Source organism: Protopterus annectens, chromosome 4.part0, assembly GCF_019279795.1.
Source record: "Protopterus annectens isolate FY-2018-M chromosome 4.part0, PAN1.0, whole genome shotgun sequence".
Classification (NCBI taxonomy): domain Eukaryota; kingdom Metazoa; phylum Chordata; order Ceratodontiformes; family Protopteridae; genus Protopterus; species Protopterus annectens.
This window is the reverse complement of record NC_056733.1, coordinates 741,882,475-741,900,963: the sequence shown is the minus strand read 5'-3', so window position 1 is coordinate 741,900,963 and position 18,489 is coordinate 741,882,475. Positions and strand designations below refer to the sequence as shown.

At 39.8% G+C, this 18,489-nt stretch overlaps 1 protein-coding gene across 3 annotated transcripts in view; it reads right to left on the bottom strand.

Annotated features, from left to right (window-relative positions):
• LOC122799567 (catechol O-methyltransferase-like) overlaps positions 1 to 18,489 on the bottom strand; it is a 287,182-nt gene that overhangs the window by 5,306 nt on the left and 263,387 nt on the right. For all 3 annotated transcript variants that reach the window (XM_044068702.1, XM_044068703.1, XM_044068701.1), the window contains exon 4: positions 13,716 to 13,847. In XM_044068702.1, coding sequence (XP_043924637.1) covers positions 13,716 to 13,847 — 132 coding nt within the window. The remainder of the gene's footprint in view (positions 1 to 13,715; positions 13,848 to 18,489) is intronic.

Below are 18,489 nucleotides of genomic sequence, written 5' to 3'. Positions count from 1 at the left end.
CATGTAGCACACAGCCCGGGACACCATCCAGTCCCATTGATGCTGTGTTTTTAGCTTTAGAGAGGGCGGCTCTCACCTGGGCATCTGAGATGTTAGGGAGGCTACACTCTGCTGGGATAGTTATTTCTCCTTTTGGGGGGGAGGGGGAAGAAGAATTTGCACTGAACCTGTCTGCCAGAATGTTGGCAATGTCGGTGGGTTCAGTGTATTTTGTGTCATTTTGGACTAACTCTGAACATATCTGGGAGTTTCCACCCAGGTTTCTAACATAGCTAAAGAAGGCCTTGTGATTGTCCTTTGTGTCTTTTGTGATTTTTCTCTCAAAGTTGGCCTTGGATGATTTTATGAGTGATCGTAGTTTTTTTCTAGTACTGATCAGAGATGCCTTCCCTTTTAGGGATTTTGCTCTGTCATGTAGTAGCTTCCTCCTCCTGTTGTAAAGTTTGTTTATGGCTGGGGTCCCACCAGACCGGGCGCCTGCCTTTGGGGGAATGGGTCTTGGTTTTATTTGGGATTGCATGATCCATGCATTCTTGAAGGTGCCCATAGAAGGCATTTGCAAAGGATTCAGCAGTGTGGGTTGTGGTTTCCACTGGCCCAGGGGCCTTGAAGGATACCACTTCAGTCTTAAGAAGTGTGAAGTTTGCTTTTGAGAAGTTCTTCACTGTGGTCTTTTGTGCAGGGGGTGGGGGCAGGATGTGGATTTCCAGTGAGATTAATTTATGGTCTGATCTTACCAAAGAGGGATATACTTCCGGTGTGGAGCATTTTGTCCCCATGTTTGTGATGATCAGGTCTAGTATATTGTCTCCTCTTGTGGGAATGGTGACTGTTCCATTGCATTTGAGTTTATGAATTCTAGGAACCTTTGGGCTAGGGTGTTGGGGCTTGAGTAATGTTCCCAGTCTATGTTTGGATAGTTGAAGTCTCCCAAAATTATGGTATTTGGAGAGACATTCATACTCTCCAGTGTCTTCAGAAAGGCTGTGTGGGGTTCCTGAGTTTGAGAGGGTGGTCTGTAGCATGCTACAAACTGTAAGGCAGTTTTGCCTATGGTTAGTTGCACCTGGATAGTGTCCTATGCTTCGTGCGTTGCCACTAACCTGGAGGTGTGGGTATCTTTGATAAAAATGGATACTCCCCCTCCTTTTGTGGTTTGGTCCAAGTTTTGGGGCCGGAAAGTGTGATACGAGGTAAAACCTGATAGTGCTGGGGTGCTCTCAGGAGCCTTGAACCAGGTTTCAGTCACTGCACAGACATCGATGTTCTCCATACTGAGGAGGGCTTCGAGGGCATGCATCTTGAGGTTTAGACTTCTGGCATTGAGCAGCATTACCCTTAGTTTTTTCCACTTGTGTTTTCTAGGGAGGTAGGTTTGTCATTTGAGCCTTTCCTAAAAAAGGCACTATGGGGGTGGCAAGAGCCTTGGCCAATATCCGGAAGCCCAGGGGTGACAGGTGCAAGCCATCCCTTGCGAAGCAGCGTGGCTTGTCAAGCATGTCATCACAAGCAGACAGACATTGGATCCCCTTAGAATGACACCAGTAATTAAGCCAATTGTTAAAACTGATCATTTTGTCTTTGTACTGTGGCATCATTCTTGGTGAGGGTAGGATGCTGGTCAGGGTCATACCAGCTTGGGCTACATAATCAGAGAGCTCCTCTATGTCTCTTTTCATGTAGTCCAGGGAGGTATGTCTCAGGTCGTTCACACCGGCATGTACAATGACCAAGTCATATTTGTACTTGCTGTGGAGTGACCTGAGTGCTTGTGTTATGTGGCGGATTCTAGCTCCCGACAGGCAGCTTACTGTGACCTTTTCCTTGTTCAGTCTTGTGAGCGGGACGTCAGTGTGTCTGACTATGGAGTCACCTATTACAAGTGTGTCTGGCATGTTGTTTGGCCTTAAGGGCTGTGACTGTTTAGCACACTGACTTTGTGAACTATGTGTTGCATGTGCTATGTCTTGAGGTGGTGGTTGCTTGGGTGTCTGCTTTGGAGGCCTCTGTTGTTTTGGTAGATTCTTAATCAGCGCCTCCGAGTATGTTTTTGTGTGTTTATGTGTATGGTTTGCTGTTGTGATAGTTCTATGTGAGACTGGGTTTGTGGTGTGCGTGGTTACCTTCTCCTCCTGACTGGTCTTGCCAGTACTGAATTGAGAGAGCTCAGCCTCCAGTTTGGCTATATAGTTGCATCTATCGCATATATTTGTATTTGTTGGGAGGAGGAGAGGGTTGTCTGTGTACATGAGGCAATTGTAACATTGCCTCAAGATTCCCAGATTCACCAGCTGAAAAGGAGAGGATGCCAGCAACTGACCCTTCGACATGCTAGAAATAGTGAAAAAGATTGCTGTGTAACTGAGTCAGAAAGGACCTATAGGGAGATGTGTACTCAACAGAATTTAGGTGAATGAAGTACTTTCTTTTGATTAAGAGTGCTTTACCTGTATAAAAATGCTTTAGGAGCAAGTGCTGAGCTTTTCAGATAGAGTATAGGCTGTTTAGATTGCAAGTAGAAACAGTTCTAAGGGAAAAATTAGAGCAGGCTTGGCGGAGCCAGAAAAAGTTTAACCTTGTTTAACCGGCGCTGCGCTATGCGCATGACCGTGCAAAGGCGGATTTTTAAGCAGTGAACTACAAAAGAGCTAGGAATGGTCCCAAACAACCAATTACTACAGCTTCTTGTGCTGAGGTCACTTCCCCAAGGACAGGTAGGCTGATCAAGGCTCCCTACTCCCACTGGTGAGCAAAGAAACTTCCTTCTAGCCAAGTAAGGTAATGGACAACACAGGAACTACACCACAGCCCAGAATACAGCAATGCCTGTATACTGGTCTAAACTAGTTGAGAAAGGCGGGAAAACAAGGATTATTTTTTTGTTTTTTTTTGTAGAAATACACAGAAAATGCAGAGACAGTGATAAATTAGTTACACAGGCTAGCACACTTTAGTGGGCAGCCTCCACGGTTAAATTAAACAAACAAACAAGCAAACTTTCGATCAAATTCGACTAAATGTAACTTTAAGTGCAGATTTAAAAATAAATGCAGTAATCAGAAAAAAAACAGTTCAGGCTAGTTTAAAGTAAGCAACAGAAGCTATTTCCAGTGGAAAAAAGCAAATATACTTAAATCCAGGAGGTAGTCGCTTTTTCGAGTTCCTTGCTGCTAGGACCACTCTGTAAACCCACGTGGAGCTTGTCTGAGCAGTATAGCCAGAAAAAAACGCCCAGAGGCGGATTTTAAGCAGTGAACTACAAAAGAGCTAGGAATTGTCCCAAACAACCAATTACTACAGCTTCTTGTGCTGAGGTCACTTCCCCCAAGGACAGGTAGGCTGCTCAAGGCTCCCCACTCCCACTGGTGAGCAAAGAAACTTCCCTCTATCCAAGTAAGGTAATGGACAACACAGGAACTACACCACAGCCCAGAATACAGCAATGCCTGTATACTGGTCTAAACTAGTCGAGAAAGGCGGGAAAACAAGGATTATTTTTTTGTTTTTTTGTTTTTGTTTGTAGAAATACACAGAAAATGCAGAGACAGTGATAAATTAGTTACACAGGCTAGCACACTTTAGTGGGCAGCCTCCACAGTTAAATTAAACAAACAAACAAGCAAACTTTCGATTAAATTCGACTAAATGTAACTTTAAGTGCAGATTTAAAAATAAATGCAGTAATCAGAAAAAAAACAGTTCAGGCTAGTTTAAAGTAAGCAACAGAAGCTATTTCCAGTGGAAAAAAAGCAAATATACTTAAATTCAGAAGGTAGTCGCTTTTTCGAGTTCCTTGCTGCTAGGACCACTCTAAAAACCCACGTGGAGCTTGTCTGAGCAGTATCTGCTTCTGTATTCCATCTTGTTGCTTCTACAAAGTAGACTGCTTCTAGATAATCTGTCATGATCTTTGGTGCAAGCATCTAATGTCCGACTAGGATGAAATTAAAGAAAATGACCACACAGCCCCCAACCTCCAAATAAGCTGTAGTAACTATCTAAGCACACCTTTAAGCAGAGTCAGTTTTAGACTAGGTGGAACCCAGGGCACAGGTTGAAGATGAGCCCCCCCCCCACCAAGACTACGCAAAAAAATACCCTTATACAGCTGGGGTGTGGGGATCACCAAGACCCTGGAAGCTCTAAAGGTGTAGGTTTTCTGTGATGCATTTTCTACCTTATGTTTGAAAGATAATTACCTTTTTTATTATTTTTACTGCCATCCAGAAGTTATGCATGTGTCCCCAACACACACACACATGTCTTTGGGGTATCAGTAGTAACAAAAGCACCTGAATAAAACCCTTAAAGGGACAAGGAAGGACATATAGATGCCACAGAGAAGGAGCCACAGCCAAAAACTCTTCCAGAAAACCAAGCACTGTGACATGGCATCACTACACAAGGCACTGTTGTGCAAAGGATTGTTTGCTTTCAAATAAATCATACCCACACATCTGGGTTCAGTGCTGAAAGATATGAAGTCTGAAACAAATCCCTGTCAATATTTCATGACTGCAGTTCTCAATATTTTGCCAGAAATCCACAAATTTTATAAGAAATATAATAAAATATAAAGCAAAATAAGCAACAACCTGCAAAATCAGAATGTATAGTAACTGTTTTGAACAAAATCCACAGTAAAAAAATCCAACTTGCTTCTGACAAATACACATATTAATCCTGCCTGGGACGACATGGTCGACAGACCACAATGCTTTGCCAGAGATGGCCTGCACCTGTCACCCCTGGGATTCCGGATACTGGCTAAAGTTCTTGCTGCCCCTATAGTGCCTTTTTTAGGCAAGGTTCAAATGACAAATTCACAACTGTAACAGGAAAAGGCAAGCAAAAACTGAGGGTAATGCTACTCAGTGCAAGAATTCAAAATCTCAAAATGCACTCCCTCGACGCACTTCTTAAAATGGAGAACATAGATATCTGTGCAGTGACTGAGACCAGGTTCAAGGCTCCAGAGAGCACCCCTGTATTACCAGGTTATAACTCATACCACACTTTTCGGCCACCTAACCTGGGCCAGAACACCAAAGGCAGAGGTGTGTCCATATTCATTAAGGATATCCACACCTCCAGGCTAGTTGCTCAACATAATGCATCCGAGGTTATCCAAGTACAACTAACTCTGGGCAAAACTGCAATCCAAATTGTAGCTTGCTATACATCCCCCACCATGCCCCAGGATTCCCACAGTTCTTTTCTTGATATACTGGAAAATATTAGGGTTCAACCAAACACCCTAATAATGGGCGATTTCAACTACCCCACCATTAACTGGGAAAACTACTCATGTACCAACTCCTTTGCTCAGCGCTTTCTGGAATTCATAAATTCCAATGCCCTGGATCAACTTATCCACATCCACACCAGGGGCAACAATATCCTAGACCTAGTCATTACCAACATGAGAGACCAGTGTTCCATACCTGAAGTCAACTCCTCGTTGGTCAGATCCGACCATAAACTAATCACCTTAGATATCCACATCCTGCCCCCACCCCCATTAAGGAAATCATGGTAAATATTTCTCCAAAGCCAACTTCATGCTTCTTAAGATAGAAGTAGTGAACTTTATAGTTTCATAGTTTAGTACTAGGCTATCTGCCCTGGGGCATTTATAAGCCTAGCCATACTGATGTGGCTTTCGCCACCCCATGTAATGGTACAAAAGTGTACAGAATAGATTTAGAATACTGCGCCTCTGTCTAGTAGTGACACAGCGAAGACCTCCTTACATAATAGAATTAGTTTACTGTGCCTCTGTCTAGTAAGTGACACAGAGATGACCCCCAGGGTAAACCTACGATCTCCCATCCACTCGTCAAGATTTCTCTTGAAGAGAGTCAGTGAGGGGCTCTGCCTAACATGAACTGGGATTCTGTTCCAGAGTATGGGAAGCCTCTGAGTTATGAATCTGTCCCTCCACCATGTCCTATTCATATTTGTGCTGAGGTTTAAATCTTTAGCTCTCGTGGTTCTGATGGATTTGGATTTTTTGAGGTGGAGCATGTCCATCAATTCCTGATTGGACATGGCCTTGTATGTCAGGCACAGATCACCTCTGAGTAGGCGGTATGCTACTGAATAGAGCTGGAGTTTCTTTAGTCTGGCAGCATATGACATATGTTGGAGACCCTTGATCCTCTTGGTGAGATACTTTTGGGGTCTCTCCAGCTGTTGCAAGTGCCAGGTGAGGTACATACCAAATGGGGCATTGTACGCAATCATGGGCCTGATAAGGGAGGAGTACAGGGGTACAATGACCTCATTTGATCTGGATGTGAATCCCTTCATGATAAGGTGGGCAAGGTAGAAAGTCTTTCTAACCACTTCGGCAACATGGGTGTCAAATGAGAGGTCACTATCGACTTGGGTCCCCAGGTCTCGGATTACTTTTTCCGTACTCAGTGGGTTACTGTCTATGTGATAATTTGTGGGTACTTTGTTTTTCCCAAAGGGGATGACTATACATTTTTTGGCATTTAGTTTAAGGCCATGACTCTGGCACCAGTTGTCCATTTCAGTGAGGCCTTTCTGTAGGATGCATGTGTCAGCTGGTGTATCGACTATGGCGCCTAGTTTGCAGTCATCTGCGAACTTTGTCAGCCACAACCCTCCCATGTTTGCTTTCACATCTGAGAAATAAATGCCGAACAAGAGGGGTCCCAGGACAGAGCCCTGTGGGACACCACTTGTGACTGACTTTGAGTCTGACATGGCTCCAGCGATTTTGACTTTATGGGTTCTATCCTTTAGCCAGTTTGCAACCCATCTTGTGACATATGGATTTACATTTAAGCTGTTGAGCTTATCTATGATGCCTGAGTGGGGTATTGTGTCGAAAGCTTTAGCCAAGTCCAGGTAGTCTGTATGGACTGCTTTGCCCTCATCAATGGCTCTAGTGACTGTTTCGAAAAAGTCAACCAGGTTCAAAAGGCAGGATCTGACCTTTACAAAGCCGAACTGGGTGGGATCAAGTGTCTGTAGGTCCCCAATGTCTCTGTTTATGAGTTCCATAATGATTCTTTCCATAGCTTTGCAGACCAGGCTGGTTAAGCTTATGGGGCGGTAGTTACCAGGGTCTGTAGAGGTGCCTCCTTTGTGGAGTGGGACCACTGTTGCTGTACGCCAGTGTTCAGGTACATATCCTGTAGTAAGGCTAAGGTTAAATAGCATTTTTATGTGCGAGTTTAGCTCCTCTTGGAGTTCACATAGCACGCAACCCGGGATACCGTCAGGTCCCATTGATGCTGTGTTTTTAGCTTTGCTGAGGGCGGTTCTCACCTGGACATCTGAGATGACAGGGAGGTTGCATTCAGCTGGGATGAGTATTTCCTCTTTTGAGGGTGAGGGAGGGGAGAAATTTGCACTGAACCTATCTGCCAGAATGTTGTCAATATCTGTGGGTTCAGTGTATTTTTTGTCATTGTGAACTAACTCTGAGCATATCTGAGGGTTTCTGCCCAGGTTTCTAACATAGCAGAAGAAGGCCTTGTGGTTATCTTTAGTGTTAATGTTTATATGAACATAGTTTTGACACCCATGCAGATGGACAATACAGTTAAAAGTGCTGAAGCCTACACAGATGCACTCTATAAGCACTTACACAAGTGCATGGATCGTGCTATCCCAAACCGAACCAAGACACTATCCTCCAAAAAAAGGAAGCCAATCTGGTGGTCCCCTGCCATAAACAAACTCTACAACAGAAGGAAGAAACTGTTGCAAAAGAGAGTAAAATCCATGAAGTGGAGGAGTTCCCTGATCAGCCTCAGTAAGAAGCTGAGATCCCTTATAAGATCCTCCAAAGCTAGCTATGAAAACAAAATCACCACTGATTCTAGGGACAAACACAAAGCATTCTATAGCTATGTCAAGAATCTCGATGGCAACACCCAGATATTCTCTGAGTTACAGCACAACGGCATGAAAATTACAGAACCAACTGATATTGCCAACGTCCTGGCAGATAGGACAGCATCTGGTTTGATCCTGCTAGAATAAAAAATAAACAAAAATATGTTCATATAAACATCAACAGAAACAGCAGTCACTCACATTTTGTATTCAGCTTGCTTAACCGAGATACTCAGTCCTCCAAAACCAGAATTACAATAGTAAACAGCACGGCCAAATAAATACCAATGTCTACCTAAAGTATTTGGTTTGACCCTGTCAGGATAACAAAATGATTGCATTAATATAGTTTTGCTTCAAAGAAACAGTAATCATAGCTTGTATTCAAGCTTCCTCCACCCAACTACACATTAGTTCTCCAAAATCAGTACTACAGCAGCAAAAACTAGGGCCAAGTATTTCACCAACAGACAGCATCCATGCCCATTGTCCACCCACAGCATCTGGTCTGACCCTGCCAGGAATGTACTTTTTTTTTTTTTAATTTTTTGAGAAACAATAGTTACATCTTGTATTTCTAGCTTTCCTCACAAAACACAAATTAGGTCTCTAAAATGAGAATCACAACACATTATATAGTGAAGCTAGTTACTTAATAGCGCTGTCTGTGGAAGAAACAATCTGCCTAACAATCTGATCTGATTAAGTGATAAAAAAAGAGGTTATATACAAAATCCTGCTAGATGGGATATACCTATATTTTACACTCACTGCTGCAACACGTACATAAGCATGCAAGACTTGAGTCTGTCTTGGTGTGTTAAATCGGATCAGAAATTGCAAAAGCAGGAAATTATATAGGGGTAGTGGCAAAATGAATTCATTATGAAAAGGGGAAAATGGTTAGCTTTAAGTCACCAAGTTTTAAAAACAGGGCCTCTTCAGTCATGAGTCTTTACAAATTACAGTGAATAATGACTGGAATGCAAGTTACATGACCTTACAAACTGTACAGAAATGCTTCAGCAAGGGGTACCATTTTGCTGTTTTCTGGGTCATATATGCTTTTGACAGCCCCACAGTAAGTGAATTTTTTTTTCAAAGGCTCAAATGTACTGTTGACATTTCAAAACTGGTCAGGAGTGGCCTGCCTAGACCAGCAAGTTAAGGTACATCAAAAAGGAATACATGGACATCTCATTAGGAAGAGGTATTTGGGGCCTGCTTAGTCTCATGACATCATGTATATGGAGGTGTTACTGTCAATGTTAGGCAAAAGACTCTACAAGCCCTGTACAATTAACAACAGCCCCACTTTACCAAAAGTCAAACAAGGAATTCATTATATGTCAGTTAAACATCCACAATATAAAAAAAAACAGCCTGAAAGCCTTGATAATGGAAAACACATCTTATCTACTGGTATGATATCTCCACTCTGGGCCAGTGATCAAGGAACCTCAAGTCCTCACCACTGGCACCAGTGGTACCATTCACTTTGAGAGAAATATATACACAGAGTATTTTCAGATGCATCTCTCTGCATCAAGTACAATTTCCCTTAAGTGCACACAGGGAACACAGTCATCCCAGGGTCTGGATTTCTTTATATCTTTCTCCCTGCAGGGCCACAATAAAGCTTTCCACTAGCACAGCTATAGGGTCATGTCCTCAGCTGAGGGTTCAAGCCAAGTCCTTCAGCATCCTCTGTGAAACCAGTGCTTCATGTCCTGCTCCAAGTAGCTGACACACACACACACACACACACACACACACACACACACACACACACACACACACAAAAACACCTGGGAAAGGCTGGCAGAAAATGAAGTGTTTAAATGTGGCACAATACAGCAAAAATAAGGATGTCAACAAACATTAGTAAGATTAATGTAACATTTTGTATTTAGAGGTTTCTGGGGAAAAAAGTACAATTCAGTGCAACAAGTACTGTATGTTAAACTCATGGGTTCCTTGATTAGGTCTGTATTCATTCAGATACAGTTTTTCAAACCACATCCACAAATGTCCACTTTCTCAAAAGGAGCTGTTCTTTAGGGGTATGTATGTGTGTACAGGAATGGAAGGGGTAGCTTTCTAACCATCCATAAGAGTATACATATGTTTCTTCTATATTTAGTTACGACATATGTGATCAAGAGTCTGTACACTGAATTTTCAATGTTGAAGTTCACTTCACCTCACTAAGTTGGACTGTGTAAGCCAACACTGCACATCTGTTTTTCCCCAACTGTAGTGTGGCCACAAAGTTCATAAATATTAGTTACAGGGTGTGGGTGCAAGGAGGTCTTGCTTTTCTGCAAAAAAAGTTTTATGTGCTTTATGTAAGTAAATTGCTGTACACAATGATTATTGCAGTTTAAAGAAGTTAATTTTCCAGCTATCCCAGACTGTGAGTTATTTGTGCAGAAGTATTTAGTCATGTTCAGTGGGCTATAATTTGGCTCACATGAGGATTCTGACAAATGTAAACTCTTGTGGGTTATTCTTACTGAAAACAGTCTCAGGATATATATGTTTTTAAATAGAAGCACTGTTAAACTTGGCAAAAAAATTTGGAACTGAATGTTCCTGCCGAATCAGTGTTTTTTTGTTCAGGGTTGAAAGCAGGTTCTCTCTTGGCTGCTATGGTATAGTCTCAGCAGGACCAACAGGAAAATAATGGAGTAGGTGACTGTAAACTATATGCAACTGGTGTTGCTGAGCTTATACGTCTCAAGTGTACCTCTCTATGGGAAGGGCTCATTATTCTGAGTCTTAAAAAGAGCAACTTTCTTGCTGTTTCACACTGAAAGGGTGTCACACATTCAGTGTTAACATTTTTTTAACTGCTACCCACGGCAAATAATATTGAATCATATTAATTTATCAAAAGAACTTTTTATATGTGTAAAGCAACATTATAATCCTCCTGTGACCTTCCCAGATTAAGTTGTTAGAAACATGTGAGTGAGTGTTCCACATCCAGTTGATTTGTTCCACATTATGACAAGTAGTGTTCCGTACTTTGAACATGAAATGCGAAGAGTTCTGTTACAGCTTGTTCTGAAGGGTGCTCTTCATGTGATCGAATATCAGTTTGATTTTTAATGGCTTCTCTATTTCATCGGTTTTCTTTAGATGATGTATGGAGAATCCATTAAGAATAGATGATGTGTATGTGTATTTAAAGTGTTTGAATGTGTGCAGAAGTGTATGAGTATATGCATTTGTGTGAATGTATGGGTGTGCGGGATTTGTGTTTGGGGGTGAATTTTTGATGTTTGGTGTGAGATCAGCGACAGTGGGGTATGGAATTTTTCCTTATTCCTCAATGTTGTGCAATCTGAGTTAGTATATAGTTAGTATATATAAGTAGTGCGGGGGGTGCAGGTGGGCCTGCATCCCTGCAAAAACATTTTTTTTATCGTTTGAGATGTTTAATGTTCAAGCTCATTATACTGAAACAATGATTTAGTGAATTTCAATGTTTCAAACTAGACCCATTCTGAAAGTACTTAACTTTAATTTTATTAAAGAATGGCTACTACTAACACTGCATCTGTATAATGATTTAGGAGGAAACAGATTAAAAAAAAATCCAAACCAAAGTTATCATATAATCTTAATTCAAGTCATGTGATATAAAAGTCATTCTTAAAGAGTCCTTTGAACAACTGAGTAAAACCTAGTTCAACATATAAAAGAATGTTTAAAACTCTGTATTTTAATCATTCACTAGCACATAATTAAAGTAAACAATTCTATTTCTTATGTTTAAAAGTAACCATGAAAGAACTGTAGTTGTTTTGGTTTGGCTTCCCTCATGTTTAAAACAAAACTTAAGGCTACAGTATCATTTAATCAAGCCTGGTTTGAATGCTAATCTTAGAATTTAAAAATGTCTGTCACATGTTTTATTCTGAAGAAGTCTGTATTTTGGATGAAAGCACTCAAACTTTTGTTTTCGGATTAGGTGTTATTTGATTCATCTTGCTGAGGACAAACTACCGTGGTTTGGATTTTATTAGTTGCTGGTTTGCCACCACTGAGATTTGTTGTGTGTTGGTGGGGATTACCAAATGAAGAATTAGCCTTCTGCCGTTATCATAAATTCCCACCCCCACCCCCCCGGGCTGAGTGTGTTAAAGCATATTTTTAATTCTCATAATGTCATCATGTCTCGTAGAAAATTTAAGAATAGGTCCAGAAATTATCCTTTTTTGCACTTGACATTCATAAAGAGGAAAGCTTTTCATCTGTATGAACTAGGCTGAGATCCTTAGGACTTTTTTTTCTTTTACTCTTGCTCCTGTCTTCTAATAGACTTCCAAGATGACTGCTCACTGATCAACAGCTTAATTTCAACTCTCCCAGTGTGGGGAAAAAACTGAGAAATAAGACCCAGTGATCTCGTCAGCTTAAGTAAAATTCAGTTAGTGGCTAGTAAGTGCATGGCCTGGATAACAGCAAAAGAGAAATTTAGAGAACCTGAAAGAAAATCAACTAGAAAATGTGAAAAAAAAACACTGGGTGGGAATAATCCTGCAGCTTTTCAGCAAAAAGCTGTTCAAACTTCACCTCTGGTACAAGGGATGGCTTCCAGTAATTTAAAAGAAAAAATAAATCAAATGTACTAAACGATAATTAAAATAAATGTAACATTTCAGGAGTATATCAACTCGCATAACAAAAAGATGGAAAATTAGCTATTCAAATGAACTGATAAAACTGCAAAAATCAGACACTGAAATGAAGAAAAGGCTAGTGGAATATAAAACTTCTCAAGAAGCGCCGTTTAAAAAAATGGTAGATGGTAGAGTTAGAAGACAGAGTATACAAAGAAAACATAAGATTTTCTGTTGTCCCAGAGAAACCGGAAGGAACAGACTGTATTAATTTTATGGAAGCACAAATAAGTAACTGGACTGGTATTCCACAACATGATTTATTAACTGAAAGGGTACATCATATGTATGCTACAAACCAGGCCATAGGAAAGTAGCCAAGACCTGTATTAGTAAAGATGCAATCATGCCAGCAGAAAGAGTTGAGCCTGACAAAATTGTGCAGAATGGAAAAGTATTAAAATTAGAGACAGCAGAATATTTGTGGAAAATAGTTATTTACTGAGCTCCAGGCAGAAGAAAAACAAATTTATCCCAAAATCTGGAACTTTCAAGAAGCAGGTGTAAGATTCAAGCTGCTGTATTCACCTTTATTTTCCCTAGATGAACAAAGACATTTCTGGCTGCAGAACAGGCTAAGGAGTAAATTAAAAAAATATATCCAATGAAAAAACATGCCAGCAAACAGAAATGGCAACCTGCTTTTCATTCATCTGACAATAAAGACCACAGATAGACTTTGCCAGTGAAACCTTTTCCAATGTTCCAAAGGAAAATGCTTGAGAGACAGAAGAGAGCACAGGGGCTGAGCAAAATTAAGATTACCTTGGGCTTGAACCAGAGTCTGGTGCTGGGAGATGGAGATGAACAGAAAGAAGATGAGACACAGAACAGTAATCAAAGAATAAATGGGAGACTATAAAGCATCAATTACATTTGTGAAGTATGGCTTTGCAAGAAAAAGTGGCTAAAAACACTGGACTTTTGTTGATTTTGTTAAACTTGTGGGTGGACTATAAAGTATATACCCTGCTTTATGTCATTAATGTTAAGAAAGACATTAAAATGGAAAAAGTATTGGGATTCTAAAGGATAATCTGAACTGTTGGTCTTTGTGCAGAGGGGGCAAACTAAAACCATTGCACAGAAAATTATACCAAAAATGCCAAAAATACAGAGTTGTAACTTTCAAGATAAATATAACTTTACCTCAAGCAGTTTGGTATCAGGTGCATATCTGTCCTTCCAGTGGTCAAGAAACACGTAGTCAAATGTGTCCACTTCAGATTTCTTTTTTAATTGTGGAATTATATCTTGGGTGGAACCTACTATAACTTTCACCTAAAAAGCAAACAAAAACAGTCATCAGTAATCTTGATCCCAATGTAAAATGGTGAATCGCTGTAACATACAAATGTGAGAGCTGCTACCCACTAGACACTGGATGAAAATCAGTGATCAATCAAATGTTTAGTAAAATTACATAATATGTTTGTTCTTCTTCTTCTTTGTTTACTGTAACTGGTTATTATAAAGCACATCTTATTGTACCTTTCTACAGCTCCACTGATGTATAAACACTTCTTTATTCTTTAACTGTAGTTTTTCCTTTCTTTTATTTTGAACTGCTTCTAGTCTGGTGCAGTGTTGCACAACTGAGTATATGTGTTATACATTCAATAATAACTGTAGGAATTTGAGGTATCAAATTAGAGTGGTAGGGCTGTTTACTGAAACAGCTGCTCCAGTCCAAGTTTTTGCTTTTTTTTCCCCCTCCAACATGCAACAGTCGCATAGCTGATTGCATTATCTGTGTGTGTGTTTGGGGGGAGGGGGGGGGGTAGAGAAATCTGGAGTTCTTCTTCCCCGGCTGCTTTTTCAAGCAGCAGTATCCTTTTTGGTCAGTTGTGTTGAAATATTCATTCTTTGTATAGTTATCCAAAAGACAGATGGAGAGAAGTAAACTACTGTTAGGCACCGTGATGTTTGTATAAACTTGCCACTTTTTTTTTTGTGAAAAAAAATCTGTGCGCCGCATCTAACCTTATAAAATACATAACTGTTCCTTCTTTAGGGATATGGTAGCAAGGTTTATGTAGAAATGTGATTGAAAAGATGCACAAGATTTATACTTGTTTTTCTGCACATATTTTAATGTACAAAAGAAAATGCAAGTATTATACAGTTTTTAGCTGAAGGATTACATTGAAAGACTTTGTGAGTCTCTTTGAAAAAAGGGCAGCTACACTAAGTAGCTTATCGCTTGCTCTGTATCTGTAATTAAGGTTATTATTTGTTCCTGCAAGAAATTATTGGCAAGAATGAGAAAAACAAACCCATTAAATAAAATAGGGCAGAACTGGTTTCTCCAAGACATTACATTATGGAAAGTTTCCAGAAAGCAGTGGCAGATCCAGAAATCTGCAAAAAAAAAAAGGGGGGGGGGTGCAGTCTTGTCAGTTGACTACCATTGGCAGATCCAGGAATTTGCAGAAGGGAGGCTGCAGTTTGGAAAGTACACCAGTGGGGTTTAAGTGACAAGACAGCAATATATATATTCTGTTGCACATCATTATGTTGTGGCTATGGTAGTGGAGGTAAGTGACTCCTGCCAAGCATACAGCAAATTTACAGACTGTACAAGCTATTTCAAGGCATTCCCATGTGGCACTTGGCTACTCTTGGCAGGTCACAGACCCCTCCCATGACGGCATAGTTTGCATGTGCATTATGATAGCCTAGCAAAGAGCCCAATTGAAGGCACTATTAACTCAATAAGTACCATAGCAATTGCAAGCAATTTTGTAAGTAAATAAGAAGTTCTGCCAAGGCAGTGAATAACTAAGCACACACACACACACACACACACACACACACACACACACACACACACACACACACACACACACACACACACACACACACACACACACCAACTTAAGGAACTATATTTTATGTGAAAAAAATCCAAAAAAGCAGGCAGAGCCCCTTAAAGCCCTTTCCCTCTACTTAGTCTCCTATAGATTTCTGAGGGGTGATCTATGCCTGGCTTACAAGGCATCCACAAACCCACACTTACGAATCTCCTTCATAGTCATACGTCAAAGCGTACCAGAAATACAAGGTCTAGGAACCTGAATTTTGTCTGTGACTTAAACAGAACATGCTAGAGAGACAGATATGTGCCCCATAGACTGCTCCTCCTATGCAACAGGCTTCCCATCCGTGTGAAGCTGAGTTCATCCATTACCCAGTTTAAAACCAACTAAATATTAAAAAAAACTACCTATTGTTAGCGCTTTCATCTACTGCAATCAGTAGACTTCTTCAGACATCAAACATTCATTCACACAAGTTTAAATAGCATGTATAACCATGACATCACTTCCTGAGATGTTTAAATCTGCATTCCACATAAAATTCACTTGTCAAAGCGAATGTTATGACTGGATCTAAAATAGCAAATAAAAATTTACTATCAAGTGTAATTTTATATATATATATATATATATATATATATATATATATATATATATATATATATATATATATATATATACATACACGCGCACACAAAAACTACAGTCATCTGTCTAGTGATTTTAACTTTAATACACACTTCAGGGAACTGTATTCATGTTTAGAGCCGGGGAAGCTTAGGCATTTAATCTTAGTTGCCACAATAGCTCTCTCTCCACTAACCTTAATGGCCAAGCTCCCCCCCAATGTCTTGTTGTACTTGATAAAGAACATGTCTAGCCAGGGCATTATTATGATTGGCTTTAGATATATTGTACTGAAGTTCATAGATACATTGTTTTACACAACATTCCATTTTTCCTATACAGAAACTTGAGCATAACTGGCATTGTGCCAATATACCACACCTTTTGTTTCACATGTATATTTCCCACTGATTTTAAAAATCTTGACACATATTTTAATGTTGTAGTAATTTCTATATATTTACAATAGTGGCAGTGCCCACATTGTTTCATGCCCCTATGTGGTATGTAAGATTTCCTTCTAGACTCTAGTTGTTTTTTTCAAATTCAAGCCACATTTAAAAATAATTCTAGGTGTGTTACCCACTTTCTTGTTAATTCCAGTATCTTCATTTATTAAAGCCCAATTTTTAATCAGAATATTCCCGAGTGTCCTGGCATCATTTGAAAATGGGGTAATGAAGCTCAAATTATAGCTAGTATTGGACCCATTATGTCCTATAGTGACATCCTGTACTGACTCATTTGGTGTTTGACACCTACCAGTAACAGTGCCCCAATTTAATATTGCTACAAAATGCCCCGCTTCCCTTTTTATGGTGACTTCCTTAATGTCATCCACCAACATAGTTGGATATGCCCTCTTAATAAACATCTGTCTTAAAAGTTCACATTCCTGATGATAATCATCATCCAAAGTCTCCATTCTAGTAGCTCTTAACTATTTGCCCCTTTATCACAGACTTTTTTTGGTGATTTGGGTGGGAGCTGCTATAATGTAGGAAGCTGTTCGAATATGTTGGCTTTCTATAGATGTTGGCAATACATCTACCATTGACATTATCATTGGCTAGCCTCACATCAAGATAAGGGATAGAGGATGTGTTGAACGATGATGTAAAGTGTAAAAAGTTTAATGAAGTGATTTCATTGACAAAATCATTTTCCACCTTCTCATCATCTTTAATGATGGCAAAAATATCATCCAGGTATTGTGTGTACCAATGGACTTTTTCTTTAAACATGTGGTGTGGAAAAAGTAGTTTCTGCTCCCAATGAGCCATAACACAGTTGGTAAAACTGCCTCCACATGGTGACCCCATTGTGACACCTGTTTCCTGAAGGTAGAAAAAATTGTCAAACAAAATGAAATTGTTGGATAGAATAATTTCCAACAAACATCCAATCAAATTAATTTCTTCAGAATGTACCCCTTTCTTAAATAAAAATTCTCTAGTCCAAGAAATACCTAATTCCTGGGGTATAACTGTGTATAAATCACATACGTCAATAGTAAGGAAATTATACATTTCAACAAATTCTAAATTATTAATAGCTTCCAAAAAGTTCCATGAATCGGAACATATTTGTGAATCCCCATTCAAATATTTCTTAAGTTTGGTGTCTACAAGCTCAGCGCAGGCATAGGTCAATGACCCCCTACCATCCACGATGGGTCAAAGGGGTGGGTTACCTAGATCATTGTGAATTTTAGGTGCTCCAAACATAACCAGATACCTAGGCATTGTCATATTTAAATAGGTAAATGTATCAATATCAATGGTAGCTTCCAGGAATAAATAATTTATTATTGTTTTAACTCTCTGGTAAGCTATATTTACTTCATTTTTAGATGCACCAGTGTAAGCTTCGGTTTCCAGTATGTTTTTTACTCTATTCTTGTAGTCATCGTCATCCATAAAAATCAACCCACCCCTCCCTTATCTGGTTTCATTACTCTTACGCCCTGTAGTTTCAAGAATTCTAAAGCTTCTCTATCACTATCCATGATATTCGACCTGGTCATGGGGTACATAGGCTTATTTAAGGTTGCCCTAATGTCCATTTCACATATTTTTTCAAAAAGGCTTAGGGTAGTCTCTAATGTGTTAATGTATTTCATCCATATAAACAATATTCACAGTTTGTATTCCATTGTACTTCACACAAGTACTTCTTGTATTCCATCGTACTTCACACGAGTACTTCTTGTATTCCATCATACTTCACACGAGTACTTCTTGTATCCCATCGTACTTCACGCGAGTACTTCTTGTATCCCATCGTACTTCACGCGAGTACTTCTTGTATCCCATCGTACTTCACGCGAGTACTTCTTGTATCCCATCGTACTTCACGCGAGTACTTCTTGTATTCCATCGTACTTCACACGAGTACTTCTTGTATTCCATCGTACTACACGCGAGTACTTCTTGTATTCCATCGTACTTCACGCGAGTACTTCTTGTATTCCATCG